Source organism: Buceros rhinoceros, unplaced genomic scaffold (assembly GCF_000710305.1).
Source record: "Buceros rhinoceros silvestris isolate BGI_N320 unplaced genomic scaffold, ASM71030v1 scaffold13306, whole genome shotgun sequence".
NCBI classification, from domain to species: domain Eukaryota; kingdom Metazoa; phylum Chordata; class Aves; order Bucerotiformes; family Bucerotidae; genus Buceros; species Buceros rhinoceros.
This window is the reverse complement of record NW_010417004.1, coordinates 32,433-54,615: the sequence shown is the minus strand read 5'-3', so window position 1 is coordinate 54,615 and position 22,183 is coordinate 32,433. Positions and strand designations below refer to the sequence as shown.

General features: G+C 39.8%; 1 protein-coding gene across 1 annotated transcript in view; it reads left to right on the top strand.

Moving 5' to 3' along the window:
• The first annotated feature begins 5,721 nt into the window (after positions 1–5,721).
• The window catches only part of PIK3CB (phosphatidylinositol-4,5-bisphosphate 3-kinase, catalytic subunit beta), a 36,773-nt gene continuing 20,311 nt past the window's right edge, over positions 5,722–22,183 (top strand). Inside the window, exons 1-11 of the mRNA XM_010138012.1 lie at positions 5,722–5,907; positions 8,742–8,967; positions 10,045–10,268; positions 12,639–12,821; positions 13,084–13,254; positions 13,858–13,935; positions 16,635–16,886; positions 17,447–17,543; positions 18,163–18,293; positions 19,084–19,137; positions 21,055–21,243. Of these exons, the coding sequence (XP_010136314.1) occupies positions 5,755–5,907; positions 8,742–8,967; positions 10,045–10,268; positions 12,639–12,821; positions 13,084–13,254; positions 13,858–13,935; positions 16,635–16,886; positions 17,447–17,543; positions 18,163–18,293; positions 19,084–19,137; positions 21,055–21,243 (1,758 nt within the window). The 5' untranslated portion in view covers positions 5,722–5,754. The remainder of the gene's footprint in view (positions 5,908–8,741; positions 8,968–10,044; positions 10,269–12,638; positions 12,822–13,083; positions 13,255–13,857; positions 13,936–16,634; positions 16,887–17,446; positions 17,544–18,162; positions 18,294–19,083; positions 19,138–21,054; positions 21,244–22,183) is intronic.

The following is a 22,183-nucleotide window of genomic DNA, read 5'->3' as shown; positions in this document are numbered from 1 at the left end:
TATTAATATTAATATATGTTTTAATATCCAAGTAGAAACTCCATTCATTGTGGTTTTAAAATCCTGGCCACAGTTTTTAAAAGTTAGTGCGTAAAGCTATGGGTACAGCAGAGGAACAAAGCTACAGATGATGAAGAAGCAAAATAATCGGGGACCGTGGAGAAAAACTAATTAACTTGCTGGTGGAAGATTAGCTGTGTTTCACGAGAAGAATGAGAGAATCTAGACTTGAAAAGCTGAGAGAGAGACCCCTCTTGGTACCAGTGCTGTGAGGAAATGACATTTAAAAAGGCCTTTCATGTTTTCTGTGCATAGGTATTTTTAGAAAACTAAATGGTGATATTTTTAATCTGATTTCTGGAGAAATCCTGACTAAATGGACGCTTAATTTTCCACTCCGTATGGCCAGCTCATGTGGCAGTTGAACTGAACTGCTGGGAAATATTTACAGGACCACATGATCTTTAAAAATAACTTCCCAGGCGACATTGTAGATGTCTTGAATTCTTGCAGTCTTTGCTATTGTAGATAGATAACCATGACATTCCTGGAGTGGAAAAAGCTTTGCCGATCTAGGCATTTGTATTTATAATCAGGTTGTTTGTATTTACTTTTTGAGTTTGTAAGCAGCTTGGGTTGAGGTTCACCTCTGTAGCTGTAGGCAGCCAGAACCTTGAGTGGGTTCACTCTTTAGGGCAAAATTGGTATTGCTGTGGCATGGTATGAAATAACATACAGAATAAACTTTAATTGTCAAGTGCGTTAAATCCCATCTTTAAAAGAGGGTCCCTGTTGATCCTCTGTGGACTGCGAGGCCTGGTGGACAGAAAAAACTCCTAGGTTGCAATTCCATATTGCACCTCTCTTTGTCACTGTGACTGCTGCTGGAGGGCAATGACAGTGTTCTCACCCCTCCCCAGCTTCAGATATGGTCCCTGCTCGTCACAGGGCGAGGCAGGTGCTTCCCTGAGTTGATGGAGAGCCAGTAATGTTTGTTCCTGTGGTTTTTCCACTGTGTGGCTCGGGAGGCGAGGGACAGCCAGGAAAAGAGAAGAGCTTACCAGTGCTGCTTCTGACTGCAGACTGCCCTCGAGGTGAGCTATGGACATGCAGGACTGAGGAGAGGCCAGGGAGTGGCTGAAGTGGTCCCGGTATAGTTGGTATGAGTACAGGTGAAGTCGGCAAAATGGGAGTCAGCACTCTGAAACTGCTGCTGGTGTATTGACTGTAGAACAGCTGTCTAGGAGCTGCAAGCTCATAGGCTGCTGGGAATTTGCTACGTTTTTAGGAATGGAAGAAGACTGGCACTGATCTAATGTATGTATTTGACTTCAGAGTCTTCAGAAGAAATCAGAATTCTTTCAAATACAAAGAAGGGAGGAATTTTTCCTTTGATTTTTTGGTTTTTTCAGATGTCTCCTAAGTTTTGAGGGACATAAACCTTGTGGCGTATCCTGACTCCTTTTCCATCCTTGCTGCTAGGTTGTTTCCCCTTACGTGTTCTCAAATATTTCCTTTGTAGCTTGCTCATCTTTTTATAGTACTCTATGTTTACGTAACTAGAAAAACAATTACAATGATTATGTTGTGTAAGTGCTTAGTGTTTCTCCAGCGTGATATGCTGCTGCTGTTTCCTAGAAAATTACTGTGGTCAGATTGCCATCTAGTCTGTTCTGGACAGTAAGATATTGTTTAAACACTCTTCTCGTGTGTCTGAATAGGGTGGCCCCTTTCAACTGCTTTCACTGCAGACTGCTGCAAGACTTTTTTAGCCCCTTGACTGCCACATGACAGAGCGAGCAGTAGGAAAAGCATTGATCACAGCGATGATGGGCTTGAAAGCGGTGCTTGTGAGTTGTACTAACTTATTATATAAAGTAAAAATCTGGAAAGGCAGAGTGCTCTTAGTTTTTACATAATCAAAACAAGCTAGTTTCTGTCATTTTATTTGTCATTTTAGCGAGAAGGAAAATGAATCCAGGTTTGTATTTAACCTGAAGAGCTGTAGGTACTTCTGTACTCTCAAAATGCCTGCTTTCTGAAAGAGGTGCTGTAAAAGAAACTTATTTCTTGAGGAAACCCAACTTTTTCATACACAAGTGATTTCTTCCCTGCCTGCCCCCACACCCTCCCCCCTCCAGCTTTTTGCTCTCTGTTTGGGATAACATATTGTTTTATCCTGAGAGAACTGTGAGCATGTTTCAGGGATAGATGACACAATTTCAGGTGTACAATATCTCTTCTAAAAATTGTCTGAAGACTACATTTTCTTGGAGCTGTGAGGCAGCTCAGGAGAATAAATGCTGTGAGAGATAACACCACCAGAATTTTCCTCTAACACTGTGTTATGTAGGCGTTGGGTTTACCAGCTTCCCTGCAGCATCTTTTTCTTTTATTAGTATTCTTTTTAATTAGGCTTCGGGATAATAGATTGAGTATTGCATCCAATTTTACACTGGTGTTCTTTTAATAACAGAAAAAATATGCCTCAAAGGATGAATGTTAGGGGATTTGTGGTGAGTTTGCAAGTAAAGGAGAATTTCTAACTTAATGACACAGTGTGAAATCTCATAACTGGTGCAGTCTTCTAAATGTTGGTTTTAGAAGAACTTACCTGACAGAGATTGGTGTTGGGTGTCGATAACATTCCACGTGGGTTTGCAAGTAGTTTTTAATGACTGAGGCTTTCACTGATATGGTAAATTATTTTCAAATAAAAGTTCATTGTGTTGTTACTCTGTGTCTCATTTTTGCAGTGGCTTGTTCTCTCTAAGCATGCTCTTGTTCAGCTCCTGATTTCAGGATAACCTTAGGAAATCTCTCCCATGCTTTGCTTCGTCCTTTAATTCTTCTTGGTCGGCGCTATGTTATGTCAGATATTTGCACCTCCTGGGTTTAATTCCTTCGTGTGAGCAAGTTAACTACTTTTGCAGTTGTAGACCACTTTTGAACCTGCACTGTACAGCCCAGGTCTACATGGTTCTAGTTGCATGGTTTGGTCAGAGGGAAAAAAAACAGTGGGCTGCAGTTCATGGAAGAACACATGCAGGATACTTTTGACTGTGCTCCTTCCTTGCCCTTTCAGCAATCAGCGAAGCAGCAGCCTGCTTCTGCTAGCCCCTTTGTTTTATGGTTTTTCCTTTTTTCCTTTCCTAGTGTTCTCTTTGGTTAGATGATGAGATATACTTTTGTTGGGGGTGGAGGGGTATGTTCAAGGCCTCTTGGCTTCCGGAATGAGGCTGTTAGCGCTAGAGTAAATTCTTCTGTCTGCCTAGAGATGGTAAATCCTTTAAAAACCCAAAACAAATCACCCCTCCACACACACACAAGCCCCACAACAAAAGAACAACAAAGAACCCTACGCCTGGGAACTCCTAGCTATTCTCAATAACTGTTCAGGGACTGTAGTCTGTTGGCTGGTCTCCTCTTAGAAAGTCTGATTATCTTGTGATTGAGGTCACTATATAGAGGAAAGACTGAAAATTAAATTCGATAACTTTCACATTGATTTCACAGAGGAAATTCTCACCCTCTGCAGGAATCCATAATGAAGGTAGAGAGAGCTTACATCACTTCTGTGGTAAAACAGTGTCAAGACAAGTGACTGTTCATGGAAGGCATCAGGGATGAACATCTGTGTAACTTACAGTTCACTTGATTCCTTCCCCCCTTCACCTAGCTGGAACTGTGTTAGTGTGAAGTACTCATTTTGCTTTAGGTGTTTAGAATTTTAATTATCTTTTATTTGGGAATTCTTTCTCCCTGTTGAAAGCAAATGAAAGTGCCATTTGATGTGTTGCTTAAGTTGCTCAAAATCTGGGCTGCTGTCAGAAGGGATGGTCCTGCCTTGGTCCCAGTTGTTACCACCACTGTGTTTCTGTGTTCGTGCAGCGTGCCTACTTAGAAGGCTGGTTGGACTGAAAGCTAACTTTAAAGAAGAGAAATACCTAAAATCTTGGTTGGATCAGTGCTCTGATCTGACTGACAGAAAGGACAGTAGGATCTTTTATCAGTTTTAGCCAGTTGTGAAGCTCTATCTTGGGGCTGTAGTTACCTGAAGCGTGTGAGACAAGCTGGAGGGTTGCTGCTGATGAAAAGAGAAGATCCTGCTTCCATTCTTCTCCTTTCAGAGGCACTGGCACTCATCCTGCTGTGATTTGATTCAACTAGGTAATGTGAAAGAAAATGACTCAGTGATTCCACCTGGATGATAAGTTGAAACAGTTCATGAGGAGACTTGATGTGTGCTGACGCAGGTGGAGGGCTGAGGAGCAGAACTGGGCAGCCCAGAGTAGGGGCAGCAGAAGGGAGGATGTGGGCATTCCCCTCGAGCTGCCAGTGACCCTGGTGTTGTGCTGCACAGCTTCCCTTGGAGAGTGTTAGGAAAACACGGCGTGGTGTGGAGGTTTAGGGGGCCCTGAAGTTGACAGCTTGTGGTGGTAGTTGTTCCAGTGCAGTCTGAGTGCTTGGTGCACGTACCAGTGTACAGACTGATGGATTGAAAAACTACAGGCAGTTGTCTAGGTTTGAGAAATCTTGTTGTAGGGCCTCTTGTTTCTGTACATTAAATAAGTAAATGCAAAGATGAGTGGTAAATTTTCCTTCTCTTGTTCTGTATCAGTGTCGATGTTCTATATCAATACTATGTACCTGTGACTTAGAAAAACATTTAGTGTTGGGCTTTGCTGCTATTAAGTTCAAATAATCATTGATTAGATACTGGAGTAGCCAAGAGTAAGTACTGTTTTAATTACTTCTTTTGCACGAGAAGTTGTTTTCACCATCACAGCAGGCAAGAATAGCTACGAGGTTAACAGCCTGATGCAGCTTTTTGTTATTATTTGATTGTTGGATTTTCCCCCTTTAGCTGGAAGTTGTTCCAAACGTCCCTGGTGTTACTGCTCCTGGCCCAGCTGGCTTTCTGCCTTGTTTCAGTGACTAGATGTGACACTGTTTGTTAGTCACTAGTGCCACCACACATTTTACAGTTTGGCCATGACTCATTCTCACAGCCGTCTGGTGTTGGCAATCACCATTACTCTCAGTGTAAATACTTGTTCCCTCTTGACCCCTGTGATGTCAGCTACTGGTGGAAACGGGGGGGCTGACTGTAGAAGACACTAACCTGTCTCCTTGAGGAAGGAAATGTTAAGTAAGTGCCTGAAAGCAAGAATAGCTTCCCAGCACGCTCAGCCTGGCATGAAGGAAGTGTGACTTTCTAATAGAGCTGAAGATGATTTTCCCGCTATTAATGTAGACTTTCAAGTTGAGCATCTCACTCTGGCCATGTTTGTGGACAACTAACGGGAAATTTGCAAAAGCCAAATTCTGAAACCGATGGTGTGTTTTCTTACTCGATATTGCCCTGCTTCCTCTGAGGGGTTTGCTTTGATTGTGTTTTACGCAGGTAAATAGTTTGAGAGAAAATCTGAAATGATTTGTTTTAGCTAACATTTAATTAGTTTTTTCTCTTATTACTTAGTCTTAATGATATAAATATCTCAACGATAGTCCTTTACCAGGCGAGTGCTTTCATTATACTAAGTGGAATTAATGAGTAACACTGTGCTTATGTGTTTGCAATACTGGCATTTGAGACCCAGACTTGCAAGCTGAGCCGTATGAGCAGGCTTGTGTAAACTTTCCAAAGGCTTTAAAATGTGTGTCTAATTATAGGAGGTTAAGTATACTGAATTTTAATATTTTTTTTTTCCCCCTAAGGCCATGTGGTTATGATATTATTGAGATTCCATAATGCCTCCTGCCGTGACAGACAGCCTTGACATCTGGGCAGTGGATTCACAGATTGGTGCCGATGGCTCAATATCTGTGGACTTCCTGTTGCCCACTGGAATTTACATCAACCTGGATGTCCCTCGAGATGCCACCATATCTCATATTAAACAGGTAATACCAAATGGTCAATTAACTTGAAAGTTGACTTAGATTTGGAATGAGTGCTGTTTTGGATTTTTGTGTGCCTTTTGGCGAACGAAGGAATGAAATTGAGCAGGAATAAAAAATGATGTATTGAAGGTGCGTGCAGAGCAGATTGATGAATAAAAGTGTACTTGTGTCTGGGGGTTTGGAGTGGTTTCAGGCAGATGGCAAGGTTCAGAGAAATTACTTCTTGCTGGTGGTTCCGCTTCTGCAGAGATGATTCTAACAGCTCCAGTACTGTATTGCTACATCTAAACATTTTTAACACATTGGTAATGTGTTGCACGTCGATTTAACATTTCTCTGGTCAGTGTGCAAACAGGACGTGCTGTGTATATTTTGATTTTTAATATAGTCACAGATTGCGCTCCTGCTTCTTTTGGTTGACGTCAAAGGTGGGTGCTTTAGAAACTATGTACGCTACTTCTTAAAGGGTGCGTACAAGTGCCTGGTTAGGGCATTGCTTAAAATGTAAGTAAGGGAGTACTCAAACAGAGGAAGGGGAGAAGGTGAGGCAATAACCACAGATATTAAAGTCTAACCTACTGACCTTTCATCATAGCTATGTGACGGCATTCAGACTAGTTACTGTGGGATTAAGTAGTGGGTGAATTACAACACCAAGTGATCTGCTTCTTAAACGTAATAAACTTCTAAAAGAAAATAAAAAAGGGTGATTTCTCATTCTGTTGCATCGCCCACTAAAAAAGTACATAGTTTTTCATTCCTATTCAGTCTGACAGCATTCACGTGTTTCGTAGAAATTATTTTCTTTGTAGTAGTAGTAGCTTCATATGATTTATTGTACTTCTAGTTTGAAACTTTCTAGACATTGAAGATTTTTTTATGTAGTGGATCACTTAGAAGAAATGAGAGTACTACTAAAAATTGAAGTGATCGGAGAAACATGCTGTACTCAATTGAAATAATTCTGACTGGAAAAATGTCATTGTTTTAGTAAAAGGGTAACTAGGTAAGTTCAGATTAGTCGTTGGGTAAGATAACGGAATAGCTGATAAGAGATTTCAACTGAAAAAATTGAAAAAACGAGTAAGTGATAACAAAAAGGAACTTGAACTAAGTCTGGACTTGAGCTGTCTGGTTTTCGTGATGGTTGTGACACGTTGAAACTTAACACGCTATGAACAGATACTGCTGATATCTATCTGCTTTTCAAAGAAAAGGAGTGTCGGTGGTAACTACAGAGGTCTTTCATGGAAGTCACTGCATTTGAAAACAAAATAGTGAAGACTGATGGCATACGAGATGAGTAGCTTTGCTCCACACACCCCCTCCCACCCCCCCAAGCTACACTTAGTAGCTTGTCCCCCCCGCCACGGTGACAAGCCCTAACTTGTGGACGCTTGGATGTACAAATAGAGGACTTAAGAGCAAATAGGAGTTTATCTTGTATGTGAAACTGTTAAGATTAAAGTCAAAGATGAAAAATAGCCAATATTTGAGAGCTGAAGAATTTTTCATTTCTGTAGACTTTATAATTCTGCCAGGCCAGTACTTTGGGTCACGACAAGTGGCTAATTTCACTGGAAGTCAGTTTCAGGGACTTCATGGCTTTTTAAATTTTACAGTCGTTAAAGGATATAATAATTACCAGTAGCTGGAAATTGAACTTGATCAACTCAGGAGGGGGAAAAAAAAAGGCGCAGCTTTTTAGTCAGTAGAATTAGCTATTGGAGATGAATACAGAGGCAATACTATGTTTAGTTTTTTGGTAGCTTTGCGGCTGGAATTTTTGCTCTACACTAAAGGTAGTTGCTCATTTAGGCAAAATATGCTGGAACACATTTCTGAGGGCAGAATTTATCATACGAAGCTGTGAAATATATGCAGCTACGTTCAGTTTGGCGAAAGGAGTTCAGCTTCAGTTGTCTGCGATGACGTTGTAGCCATTGCATTATAGATCCTGCAGTTCCTGTTTCAAAGTAAGTTCCAGAAACAAATCCATAAAATGTAAACTTTTAAGACAAAAATATTCTTAAAGATTTGAACACGATTTAGGACTGGAGAGTTCTTTTTACTTCCAATTTTGGTTTCTGCTAAGGCTTTGATATATTTTTATCTATTTGATACATTGGTGTTACTTAAGGTGTAATCTGCTATGTGAGTATTCGAGTAAAGCATTATTTAGTGTTCTGTGGGCAACTCGTGTGTCTTAGTGGCCCACCAGGAATGGAAAGATAAATTTACTTCAAGCTTCTCCAGACAACAGGGCATTTTTTATTCAGGATTTAGTTCCATAGTGGGACCTTGTTGTCTGTATACTACAGTAATTACTGAAAAAACGTGTAGATGTGTCCTGAGGGAAAAGGACCTGGATAGGAAGCTGTAGGAATGGATGGAGGCAAATGACTGTTTGCTGGTCAGTGTCAAGAACATCTGGCTCTGAAATCAGTCAGTGTTTTGTTACTGCAGTGACAGCCCCAGTCCTGGAACTTGACCACAAATGGAACTCTGTTGGGTCACTCCCAGGATGGGCATCAGGGTGAGGGGCAGTGCTGCCCTTCTCTCATCACCTCACAGTGCTTTTCCGTATGTGTGTTTTACCCATGGGACATTGATGCACACAAGCTGCTACTTAAAAATAACCTCGAGATAGAGACTACAAACAACACGGAGTAAATACATGATGATATCTCGGGGCAAAAGTGAATCAAGTTAGCAACTGTGTTACTCTTATTTCCATTTCTGTTCCCAAAAGATGATTAATGTTATTTTCGGTGCCATAAGATACATCCAGGCTTTCCTGTTTTGTTTCATTTCTATGTGTATTTTCTATGCAGCTGTTATGGAAGCAGGCACATGCCTATCCACTCTTTCATCTCCTCATGGAGATTGACTCCTACATGTTCTCCTGCGTGAATCAGACCGCTGTACATGAAGAGTTAGAGGATGAAACACGGAGACTTTGTGATGTTAGACCCTTTCTTCCCGTCCTTAAACTAGTGACAAGGAATTGTGATCCGGGAGAAAAGTTGGATTCCAAAATAGGTGTCCTTATAGGCAAAGGTAATTACATTTATTTATTTATTTAAATGGAGAGAAACTTTGTTTTGTATGAGGTTCTTAATTGGGCAGGTAACAGTGGAAAAATTTGGGGAAAAAAGTGTATTAGGAATTATTTTCCTGACAGAACTTCCCTTTCTCAAATTAATACTGATGTAGTTTAAAAGAATTTAAATACTCAAAGATGGAACATTTGATGATGAAAGTTGTTGAAAGCTACTTTCTGTGTTGTATTTTGGCACTGCGTTGTATTATTACCTCCATCAAAAGCAGATTCTATTCTTACAGATGAGTGAAAAATCTGTAATATTTTTAGTAAGTGAAGGAAACCGTGATTCCTGAAAAGTGTTTTCATAAATAGCTCATCAGCAAACTGGATACATCGCAGAACTAGAAATTATTACAGGTTTGTTATACCTTGTTTCTGAGCTAGTTAGCAATATGATTCTTGGTTTTGCTCTCAGTTGTGGTGTTGATTTTCAGCAAACAAAGAAAAGCTATTTTTAAAGGTTTCGCAGTAACTTGATGTTATTTCAGAATTTTCAACTTTTAAATCTCCTCTGCTTGGTTATACAACCAAGATTGACAGGGTTGTGTGAGGTCATACCTCTTGTTGTAAAACAATGCCCCATTGTGAGCTCTTTTATAAAGACTGCAGGTTTTGTTTAGATTTCAGCAGCACACTGTCTGCCTGTTTGTTAAACTGACAATGGAAACTGTTAGCCAGTTTGACCATTCATACCTCTTCTGACTGAATCGGAGAGATTCACATTCTCTGATGGAATATTTTGCTTATTATAGCCGTGCGAGATCCTTCCTTGCACAGCCCCTATTCCCTGCCTTGGCAGTGATAAAAATGTGTTCCTGTCTGAGCTTCTCACTGAGGTGTTCTGTTCTCAAAAAATGTACAGTACAATGCAGAACCCAGCTTGCTTTAGAGCACCCATTTTGGCTGGGATTTCTGAAGAAAACCACTTACGTAACCTTAACGTAAAGATAATAAAGGTTTGAGCAGGAAGGTAGGTAGGTGGGCAGTATCTGTACAGGTATGTATCCTCTTGCTGGCTTAAATTCTTTCAGGTCTCCATGAGTTTGATGCCTTACAAGATCCTGAAGTGAATGACTTCCGAGCTAAAATGCGGAGAATCAGTGAGGAGAAGATTCATTCGCTTGTGGGTCTCTCCTGGATGGACTGGTTAAAGCACACTTACCCACCGGAGCAGGAAGCTGTTATCCCAGAGAGCTTCCAAGACAAGCTCTATAGCGGAAACCTTGTAGTGGCTGTCCATTTTGATAACTGCCAGGTAGGAATCGTTGTTCATCATGTTTCGTGCACTGCTCTTGACCCTGATCTGAATTAGCATGTGACTGATCAAGATGTAAATGAGACAGAATATGAACATTATGGTGTTTGCTTTAAAATGCAAATTTTCACCAGGATCCTTGACTCTTGAAACCAAGTGAGGATGTGAACCTACAGCTGTGAACTGAACTTCTGAAGTCAAATTGCAGTTCTATTTGTAAAGTAAAAACGTACAACTTGTATATTCTGTTTTAGTTCACATTCATTTAAACATAACATTAATTCAAAGATGTCAGGACTTTTTTTAGCCAACAGTTACTGTGTTGCTCTACTGGAGTTAGCTTTAGGCTCGAGGGATGCTGGTGAATTGGGAGGCACCATATTCAACACACTTCTCTTTGTGTGAGATTCATTGCTGAACATCTTTGGGGTTGATCTGATAATTAGGTTGAGCAATACATCGAGTCACCTTTTTGTTTCAGGAAACAAAATCCATAGTTTATTTTTAAAATAAATGCCCCTTTAGTTTCCACCTAAAATGATTTAGCCTCATTGAATTTGCTATGATTCTCCTTGAGTCCAGCATTCATTTTTGTGCTGTGTCTTTAGGCTAACTGTGGGGGATCAGCACTGGAAACCTTAAAATCTCACAAGTGTGTGAATATATCAGGCTGTATTTGGTGTCCATTCTGACCCGAGTGCTAGATACCGATTTTCTAATGATTCAGCTTTTCAAAACCGTATTATTTCTGGTACTGTCTTATTTAAGTTAAAAAATCCAAAATGTGAAATCACATCTGGCTCTGGAATCACTGAATGAGGAGGTGAATACTAAATTTGGTCACCAGTAACACTAGCTGATGTTGGATGCAAAGATGTTTCCATCACAAAATGTTTTTCCAGTCCTCTTTGGCTTAGTAAAGGGCTTGTAGTTGTCAAAGTGAAAATAACTGTGTGTTTGTCAGCTTTTTATTAAAATATTGTGTGTGTGTGTGTGTGTGTATATTCATAGGGTAACAGTACAAAAGCAATGCAAAAGTTCATGCTGGTGCACAATGTATTTGCTGCCACTGTCCTAGCTGAGACTGCTGACATTTCAAATGTTTCGAATGCTTCTGCTGCAAGTTCTGACCTTCAGAGCTATTAACAGTTCAATTCCGAGCTGCTTTTTAGAGCAGTAAACTCTGTTCCAGGCTTTACTGCTTGCACTGAGTACTAGAACCATCTCAGGAGAATCAAACAGGAAGGTGTGGGGGCTGTTACGTCCTTTCAGAAGGAATGCTGCAAGATAGAGAGAAAGGAATATTCTTTGTCTAGAACGTGTGTGTGAACCATGCAGATACCGAGGAAAAAATTGGGTGAATTTTGCCTGACTTTCAGAGTTAGAGTTTTTTTCCTTTAGGGCAGCTTGGCGTCTTACCAGTAAACTTCTATATAAATAAAGCACAAGTCAAAAGAGTGTAAGTCAGATGACACTTCACATTTGTGAATAGCTGCTCTTAGAATGCTTCCCTCTTCAGAAGTGTGTATAGATAAAAAGAAACTCAAACCAGAACACCGCATCTTGCTGAATCACCCTTTGCAAGTAAGTAAGTGCAGAGCATAATGTGGTAGATTAAGGGAGATGAAAGATTTCACAGAATATCTTTTACATTAGGAACTGTAAATGAATTTAAACATCTTTTTTTAAATAAAAAGTAACTTCTTACCTTTACCTTTTTAGAACACATCAAAATTAGAGATACTTTGTAAATATGCGCATAGCCTCTAAAGGTGTGATTGTAATTTGTCTTTGAAAATGGAGTCTTTCCATGTTGTATTCGGAATGCTACAGGTATTGGCTGCTACCCCTCTTTTCTGCACTCCTCCAGGCTGGGGGATTTGTACATCAACCACATAAACAGTTTCCTCTGCTGTATTACTTGAGGCTTTCTTCTGCATACAGTGGTGCCTAGAAAGAGGATAACTTGCTAGTATCCAGAAAGAAAAAGAACTACACATCTAGTACTGCTAAAAATGTTGAAATATGTATGTGTGCTTTATTGTCTCCCTCATTCACATTCTAAAATACAAACTTCTAGATCAAATCCTGATCCAGAAGTCTTTAAATCTCTGCTGAATCAATTAGGTAAAGGTCTGTGTTCTTACAAGTACTTCTGATACTGTAAAAGTTTGGGACTTGACCATTTTACAGTTTTTAGGGTGACTATTGCTGTGATTGCACGGAAGGTGCAGACATCAACTGTAAGAGTTAGGCTGGTTTTAACAGTTAAGTATTTCTACTTATTTTATTGTGTTGGGTACGATTTCAGCCTCATATGTCTGACTAGGAGAGGCTTGACATTCAGTATTCCTGTTTGTTTTTTGTTAGGATGTATTTAGTTTTCAGGTGTCCCCTAACATGAATCCCATCAAACTGAATGAGCTGGCAATCCGGAAACGTTTGACTATCCATGGAAGAGAAGACGAGGAAGTTGATCCTGCAGACTACGTGCTGCAAGTTAGCGGAAGGCTAGAATATGTTTTTGGTGATCACCCGTTAATTCAGTTTCAGGTACATAAAGCTCTTACTGTACTTAAAACTTACTGTAGCAGTTCTCTGGTGCCGTGGTCGAAATTTGAAATTGCTTCCTGTACCGTTGGGTGGTCAGCTATGCTGAACAGTGGAAGGTTTGCTCCTCACACCTGCAGCCCTCTCCAGTACATGCGCACCCTTTCCTTTGTATCTTCGTAACATACTATTTGTTTCTTTGATTTGAAAGTTGCTGTAGAAGTAGCCTGCTAGCTGGTAACAACTGTTCTCCATGGGCTTTTAGTATATACGCAACTGTGTGATGAACAGGACTCTTCCTCAGCTGACTCTTGTTGAGTGTTGCACCATAAAGAAAATGTGTGAGCAGGAGATGATTGCCATAGAAGCTGCCGTAAACCGAAAATCATCCAACCTTCCTCTTCCTCTGCCACCAAAAAAAACAAGAACAACAATTGTAAGTTGATGTGGAGAATATCTAACACCCATGAGGAATATAAATGGGATATAAATCAGAGTGCCTGGGCTTTGTGCTACTACTGCTGCTTTCCAGTGGAGGTGACCTGGGTCTGCGTGGAGCCTCCTTGTTGCTTGCAAGAAGGTTTACATCAGAAACAGCAGACCCTGAGGCTTTTTGGAAACTTCGTACCTTCCTGTGCCTCCTCCATCCTCCTTCCCTTTGCACTGTCTCCTTTCCCTTGATATTGATGCTACTTTTAATCACAATCCAGAAGAGCGGGTAATAATCTGTTACCAGCAGCTGAGGAGGTTATTGCAGAGAACCTGGATCCTCCAGCTTCAACACTATGCGTAGGCTCTATTAGCTAGGGCAGTGATCACAGTGGTCTGGCCACTTCAGTGATGGCAACTTTTGCCATAATCTACGTCTAACTTTTCTTTTAATGGGGTGCTTCCTTTATTGCTAAACCTAGGGCCTCACAGCACTGTTATAATTTACATACTGTCATTTAGGTTGTATTTATGACTTCTTATAATGCTTAGCTTATAAAATAGGTCTCAGTATGTTACATTGATTAAGCATCTTTGTTTCCCTTCTCAGAGTGTATGGGATATTTCCAACCCTTTCAAGATTACTCTGTTAAAGGGTAATAAACTAAACACAGAAGAAAATGCCAAAGTAAGTAACTGTGCCTGGTGTGAGAAGATGTTCTGTTCGTCATTGCAATGATTTTCAATTTAATGAACACACAAACGTACAGATTTCAGTTCAGCAGAGTGTGAGCGTTTTTAGTTATTCCCAGTTATATTGGTAACGTCGGTTAAATCTTGCTGTGATGCTTTATTGTCTGAAGTTGGGTGTGTGGACTAGAGCAGTGTCAATAATCATGGGCAGGAAGACATGACTGCTCATACGGTACTTGAGGCGTTTTAAGATGGTGACTGTAGAGCACTGATACTGGTGTGAAATGAGCTTAGTCAGACTAAACTGTCGTAAGCATGTGACAGACAAGTACATGAAACAGTGACCATTTTTCAGTGGAACATGAGATAGTTTTGTAGTCCAGGGTATATTCTGTCTGTCTAAGCACGGATCACATGCTTCTATACAATCTGTCTTTTATTTTCTAAACATGCTGCACACAAAAAAAGCTGTAGCATCACTTCCTTTAAAACGGTACGTGACTGGGCCACTGCCTGTGCTGCAGGCCACAAGCTGTTAGCACGTGGGAGTTTATTTCACAACTCTGTTAAGCCCTTGCAAGACACTTGCCTGTGAGGTAGAAAAACATTCATTTCCTTTATTTTGTTTGGCAATCAATTAATTCTATAGCCAGTCATGTAGATTAGGAAGAAGTTCAATTCGCTGTTGAAGTTTGCTCTTCTGATGCTTTCTTCAGGATACTTGCTTTTTTTTCTTTCAAAACTATCATTACAACCTCCTTGTGTATTAGCACTGTTGCATTTTCCTACACAGCTGAATGAGCCACAGTTACAGTTTTACTGCCTGAGACACTATGACTGTGAGAATAGATGTCTGCTAAGAGTGGGGTTTCCCTTTACTTTGTCTAAACCATTATTTAGCTAGTTGTAATGTAGACTCTTACAGTTCCTAAAAGAAAAGGGAAGGGAAAAGAGAAGGTGGATTCCAGAAGGAACATAGCTATGGAGTTGGTTTGGGGTTTTGTTGTTGTTTGGGTATTTCTCCCATACTCACAAGAAGTGCGGTTTGGTTAATTTCAGGATGCTTTTAGAGGAAAAAGAAAATACTTTGATTGTAAGCTTGAGGAGAGACAGGAAAAATTGACAGTTCCATAGTATTGGTGCCTGTGGACGCTATGTAACTATTATTTAGTATTTTGAATGCTTTTTAGTTTGAAAACTCTAAAGTCCAGTAGTTACCCAAGGTCACGAATGCACATATCAACCTTGCAAGCCTGTGCACGTTGCCCTGCATTGTCTGTCTGCGCTATGGAATAGTGACATGGAATTGTCACTATTGAGGATGAATTTGTTTCTGAGTCCTGATTCTAAGGCTGTTTAATTCACTGCCATTGTTCTTTTACTGTCATTGTGCTTTGGATCAAGGCAATATTCATCCCTTTTTGCTGAAACCACCAACAGGGTTCATAAACACGGTGTTTGTAGTGGGAAACAAAACATGGGTCAGCTGGGTAGCGCTCTGCTCATGGGAGCTGGATTGGGTATTTTCACCTAGAGCACAAGTGACTCCATTCAGCTCTCGCCCTGTTTTCCAAATACATGACATTTGAAATGGCTTTTCTTTTTGTCTTGCTCTTTGACTGCACCGTTGGTTCATCCTGTTTCATTAGCAAGAGGGGAGTGTCAGAATGAAAGGAATAAAATTTGATCCTGTCCTTTACATTAACAGGGTTGGAAAACAGAACTAGCCAAAAGTCAAGCACAGTAGCCCCGTGTTCCAACAACACAGTGCTTCATTCCTGTCCCGCTTACTTGTTCACTTACGCCTTTTATATTAATGCAGTAAAAGCAAAGTCAGGGAAGTCTGGTGGCATATTAAAGTATAATATCAGATGATAGCAATTCAAAGAACAATACCCAAAATTATGCCAATGTAAGTTTAAACCCCTGGTTTAAAATAAAGATAAGTCAGAATATTTACTGGTGCTGGTGTTAAAGCAAAAGCAGATAATACACTGGATGTAATCCTATTTCCATAAAATTCCTTTAAGTCATCTAAGGAGCTTGATTATAATTTCAGTTGAACATACAGTGAATCTCCAAGTGAATTAATAAAGGACCATGTGCTGAATTGTTCCAAGAAGGTTATGAACCAAGCAATTTAAATCAGGAAATTATGTACGTTGTTGTTGTTGTTATTATTGCAGGGGATTTCTGATGTCAGGGTCAAGAGTGTTCCTTCTGCTTTAAGTAAACAGTTAAGAAAAACTTTTTTTACTTAAGCTGAAAAATCCCAAAACTTTCTCAGTCAGAAGCACAAATCAGTTGTATTCAGGAAATTAGTCTTACCTTTTTCATTCTGCTTAGTGGTTTGTTTCCTACAATTCTGTGTTAGGTGTGTCAAGTAGCTATGTGTTGGATTTACTACTCCAAATGAGGAGTTGTTATTGGTTATATATAGGTGCTAATAGAAGTTATTCAGTACTGAAAAAATTAGTAGCCAGCATTGTTTAAAGAAATATATTTTGATTTGGCCAGGAATATGAAAAGCAAAGTAAAATGAATTTGTTCTCAAGAATTGTTTGGTTCACTTTAAATCGCAAAATTAGTATTTCTTTTCAGATAGAAATATTGTTGAAATGCGTCTATATGTATCCTGTATAATATTCGGTACGTTCTGTGGCAAGCTTAAAAAGTCTCATTTCTTTATTGCAGGTTCATGTTAGGGCTGGTCTTTTCCATGGCACAGAGCTCCTTTGTAAGACTATTGTAAGCACGGAAATATCTGGGAGAAGTGACCACGTTTGGAATGAAGTGCTGGAGTTTGAAATAAATGTCTGTGATCTACCAAGAATGGCAAGGCTCTGCTTCGCTGTTTACGCTGTGATGGATAAGATGAAAACGAAAAAGTCAACCAAGGCAATGAATACTTCCAAATACCAAACCATTAGGAAAGCAGGAAAAGTGGTAATTATTTCCTTGGTTTTTCTTGAGCGTACCTCCAAATGATCTGAAATGAGTACTCAGACGTCTTCCACTGTCCTTGCTTTAGTGTGCAAGAATGCAAAATGAAAAAAAAAAATTAATAAAGCATATATATTAAGGATCACACATCTTGGTGTGAAAAAACTTTTCATACTTCTCAGACCCTGAAAAAGCCATGAAAATATTGATTGTAAGACAGCTGGCAAATGGCTGTTTAAAGAGTTGTATTTTAACAGGTCAGTTTTGTGCTGAACTCTAGATGAGCTGTGATTGGGAAAAAGTGAAAGATCAGCATCGAACCGCACATTCAGGGAAATACGTGTTTTCACACTGCAGGGTGACACCCTTAAAATGGAAGTCTGGCTGTCCTCAGTGGTGTGGAGCACATACTGAAAACGATGCGTGTGTTTAACTGCTTTTCTGAAGATAGCACCAGTTTAAAGAAAGCCAGCCCTCTCAAGTTCACTTACACCGTAGTGCTTGCTGCTGAGTTGTGTTCACTGGCATCTTAATCTCCGCGTGTAAACTGTTTCCTTTAACAGCATTATCCTGTGGCCTGGGTGAATACCATGGTGTTTGATTATAAGGGACAGCTGAAGAATGGAGAACTGGTACTGCACAGCTGGTCATCATTTCCTGGTAAAGTTCAACTCTTAGGATTTGGACTTTAAATACTTCAAAGTAGTATCAAGCAGTAGAACATTTACTGTATACATGACCAATTCTGCTGTCATAATCTCTTTACTACTTGTAGTTTTTGTGTGGATGAATGTATAATGTCTTAACGTCTTTCCTGGTCCTGTTGTGTATCAGGAAGGAGGAAGGGCAAGCGTCTACTTGGAAACAGTGTTCTTAAAGTTTTATCTGTTACAGAAGGAAAATCACATGAAAGTAGATGCATGTTTATATCTAATGTTTGCTGTTGCTAAGATGCAGTTGAGGTTTCATTTGGCTCCTGATGCTGTGCATCCTAAATGAAATAGATAAGCTATATTGTATGTGACAACGTTTGCATCAGCACAAAATATGAGTTAAATTTTTAAGTCTTCCTTCCCCAATACTCAGATTGATTAGTAAGAGTGTCTGAAATCTTCATTTTTGTGCTGGAAACGGAGGATATTGTAGTGAAAGCACTGTGCACAAAAAATGTTTCTGTCCGTTGTGACCAGTAAACAATTTCTTACTGCGTCTCTGCCTTTCAGATTAACTCTGATGCATACCTTGCCTGAAACAGTAATTGTTCTGTCTAATGTTTCAGATGAACTTGAAGAAATGTTGAACCCCATGGGAACTGTCCAGACTAACCCTTACACTGAAAATGCAACAGCTTTGCACATTAGGTTTCAAGAATACTCAAAGCAGCCGATCAGTTACCCTCCCTTCGATAAGGTAAGGTGTGACACAGAGAGCAGTCATGAATGCTTACGTGTAAATAGTAATTTTTTCTTGCCTTTCAACATTACCTTTTCTGCTGGATTCCCCGCTGCCAACTTTTAGGTCATGTACTGCAGCAGTTTTTTAAACTTGCACTGCATAAATCTGCCGGTGCTCTGACTGCAGGGTCTTCAACAGTATTTTGAAGATGTCTTTTTAAAAAATACTCTGTACAGTCTCTTGAGGGTTAGAAGCATAATCAGTTTCCTGTATCAGTGATCTTACAAAAAGGTAAATTGATCTCCCATCCTGGACACCTTCACACTGTGCTCGCCTGTAATCTGTGAAGGACTGTTACCTCGCTGTACCAACCCCCGATACCCAGCCTTTGGGGCACTTCTTTCCACTGTGAGCTAAAATCCTGTTAAGGGTAAATAGACTCTTAATACTGTAAGAAAGGGGATTCCCCAAGGTCTGCTCCTGAACTAAATCTGCTTTAGTTGCCCTGCAGTTTTCTACAGACATGGATGAGGATGTCTGGCTGGAAAGGCAGTGTGTGTGGTAATGTCTGCAGTGTGAATGCTAGGTAGTAAGATTTTTACAAACCAGCAAATAATGCTAAGAGCAGGAATCAAATCATGACGGAAGTGTTGAAAGAGACAGCTAATGATGTGCTGTAAGAAGAGGGCTTAACTCATACACACACTAGTCTGACATTAAGGTGGTGTCTGATGGTCTTCACTGTCCTTCATAACTTTGATTTCACTGTTTTAAATCTAATGTATTTAAAAACCTCTCTTTGCAGATACTTGAAAAGGCAGCTGAGATTGCAAGAAGCAGTGACAATGCTGCAATGGCGGTAAGCATCTGCTAAAGACTGTTTTAAAAAGAATTTTCTGGGCCTCTTTTGTTTTTATCTTCTACATCAATCTAGAACTAAATAAGTCAAAGGATCAAATAATGGAAGTTCTACTGGCTCTGTTTTCTTACGTAATTCACTTTAGTGACCTGCCTTAAAATTCAAGTATATATTCACTTTTTCTAGTAGATTTTGGACTTACTGGCTGTTTTATCTCAAAAAGCACGCTTGCTTTATGGATTTGGAACACAGCTAAGATTTACGTTAGATCTGGATCTGGAAAACATTCCTAGGCTGCATAAAATATTGCTGGAAAATTGCTCAGTTTTATCAGGTGTGATGACTTGATTCATTGTCAGATGTTTCCAAATAAGCACTCTCACAAATTGTCACTGCTCGCTAAGAAGTTTCTTAATATGATGATGATGTGCTCTTCTTGAGGAACTGGATAGTTCTAACTCGAGGGCAAATTTCGAAAAGGCCACCAGAATCTGAGGGTGTTTTCTTTGTACTGTACACAAAAATATGGAAGATAGCAATGTCGATGGTGAAAGCACATCGGATCAGCAGTAGTAAGTGCACTTTACAGTAGAGTAAAGCAGTTCCTGGGTCAGTTACCATAGCGAGTGCCTAAAGGCTCAGGAGAAGAGAAAACTCGCTGCTGCTTTGGGTGTACAAATAATTGGAAATCTTAAATAGCAGCATGCCAACTTGACAGCCTTGTGACTTGTGATTTGAAGGATTAATATTTTTCAGGTACAGGAATCACCTTATTGTCAAGGCTTGACTTGCTTTGCTACAGAAGCAGAGTATGTACTTAGTTTTACTAGACAAGCGTTGCAATTCAACTGGCTTTTTAAAGTTGATTCACTCCCAAAGAATTTAAACTTTGGTGGCATTTTTCCACAGAATAGAGGGCTTGAGCACACACCATTTCTAGAAGAAGCAAAGCTTCAGTTCTGTGTGCAGCACATGTGTGGTTTTTGATCCGGTGGGAAGCCTGAGCAGGACGTTGCTCAGTGAGAGCTCTTTGATTCTGCTGTGAATCCCAACTGATTTTGCCTACCGTTTCTTCTCAACTTTCCTTTTTTTTTTTTTAATTTTCTATTGATGTAAAGACCTTTGTCCTACTTCTTAAAATTATGTAGAAACTCCCTCAGTTTTTGAAGATAAAGTTGTCTTTGGTATTTAAAGCTTGTTGTTTTGTTTTTCTAAAAATGTATCGAAACTAATTTATTCGCTTCGGCTACTATCCCCTTACCCAGAAGCTGCAGTTTCTTTTGTCTCCCATTAATTTGTGGAATGCTGCTGTTGCTGGTATCGTTGCTTTAATTTCTGCCCTTGCAATTTGCATAAGGACTTGGCATAAGGGCATACAGAATGTATTAACTGAGCCAGTATAAAGACTCGTAAACTGGTTTACAGAATCTGTACTGATGGTAATGCTCCAGAGAGATAAAGTGGAGCGAAATGTCTGGAGAAGACAAGTCTGGATTAGAAGACAAAAAATAAGTGTTTCTAAACTTAGCAATGTAATACCCTTTGGTTATTGTTAGAAAAGGTTTTGTTTTTTTTTTTAATTTAAAGCAAACAAACCAGTGATTTATATGTATATCTATTCAATTTGCTCACTTGAAAAACAAAAGGAAAAAGTTCTCTGTGTTAGAGCTGGAAAATAGAAATATTGCCATCTAGTGTCATTAACTCTGAAGCTGTGTTACATTTTCAGAAACTTGCACACACTGAACATTGAATTTGTTAGTTACAGCTCAAATCAGAAGAAAGGCATGTAGTCATTCCCCTGCATTTCTTGAACTGTATCCGAAGTTCTTCCTGGTGTAAGATTTCTAGCATTTGAACTAAAATATAAGAATCTTACTGCCTATATCAAAACTTTGAATGTTTCTCCTTGTCTAGGGTCGAGGTGGTAAGAAGTTTTATGTTGTGCTAAAAGAAATAATGGAAAGAGATCCTTTATCTCAACTCTGTGAAAATGAAATGGATCTTATTTGGACTTTACGATACGACTGTCGTGAAAATTTTCCACAATCATTGCCAAAACTGCTGCTCTCTTTAAAATGGAACAAACTTGAAGATGTTGCTCAGGTAAGGGAAAAGACAGTGATGGTGGTGAAAAATGCTGGGGTCGAATTCTGAGTAGAGAGGGTTTGTTTCCCAAGTGCAGACATTTTGAGATAGTACTGTTGTGTAAACCAGGGTTCATTGTGTACCTGCTGTGGCCTGGACGTGTAAACAAGAACTTACTGTCTTAAAAAACCAAACCCCAAAATGCATGTCGGACGTCCTCTGAATGAGGAGAAAACTGCAGCAAAGATTTATACAGGCTAATTTGGAAATCTTGTGCTCAACTTTGAAATTCCGTGCATTTAAAATTAGGATCATTTTGATTGGAAGTGCCCTCTTGTGATCATGGAGTCCATCCTCTGTGCTCAAGCACGGTCAGCTAGAGCAGGACTGGGTCCAGCTGAGTTTTGAGTAGCTCCACCCATGCAGACTCCACAGTCTCTCTGGGCAATGCTTCCAGCATTTGACCACCCTCACAGTAAGAACTTCTTTTATAAGGTTATTTAAAAAAAAAAAAAGTTCATAACTCAAGATTTGAAACAAAGCATCTTATAAAAATGGTTAAAGTGCTTGAAGACTGTAGAAAGCCACATCTCAGACTGGGTAATTAAACTACACTGAGGCTGACGGGTGATTTTTTCAAAGAGACAGGATACTCACTAGTGGTACGAAACACTTTGGTCTCCTCAAGTTGACTGCTTGATCGAATGGGGTCTCTGTAAAGTACTCGTAAGTGATTAAGGACTTAAGGCAGGTGCTGTGATGCCAGATGACATTTCAGTAAAACCATGTTGTTAGCTGTGTAGGTGTGCAGGGTGTTCCACCGCACTGCAAAGAACTCGGTGTAGCCGCCTTTTTCTGTATTTACCCAAGCAGTATCCAACTCCTGTGGTGCTTTTTGAGAGTAGGTGGAACCTTGATACAGGCAAAATTGTGTGAGTTTATAGTGAGACCATTCCTG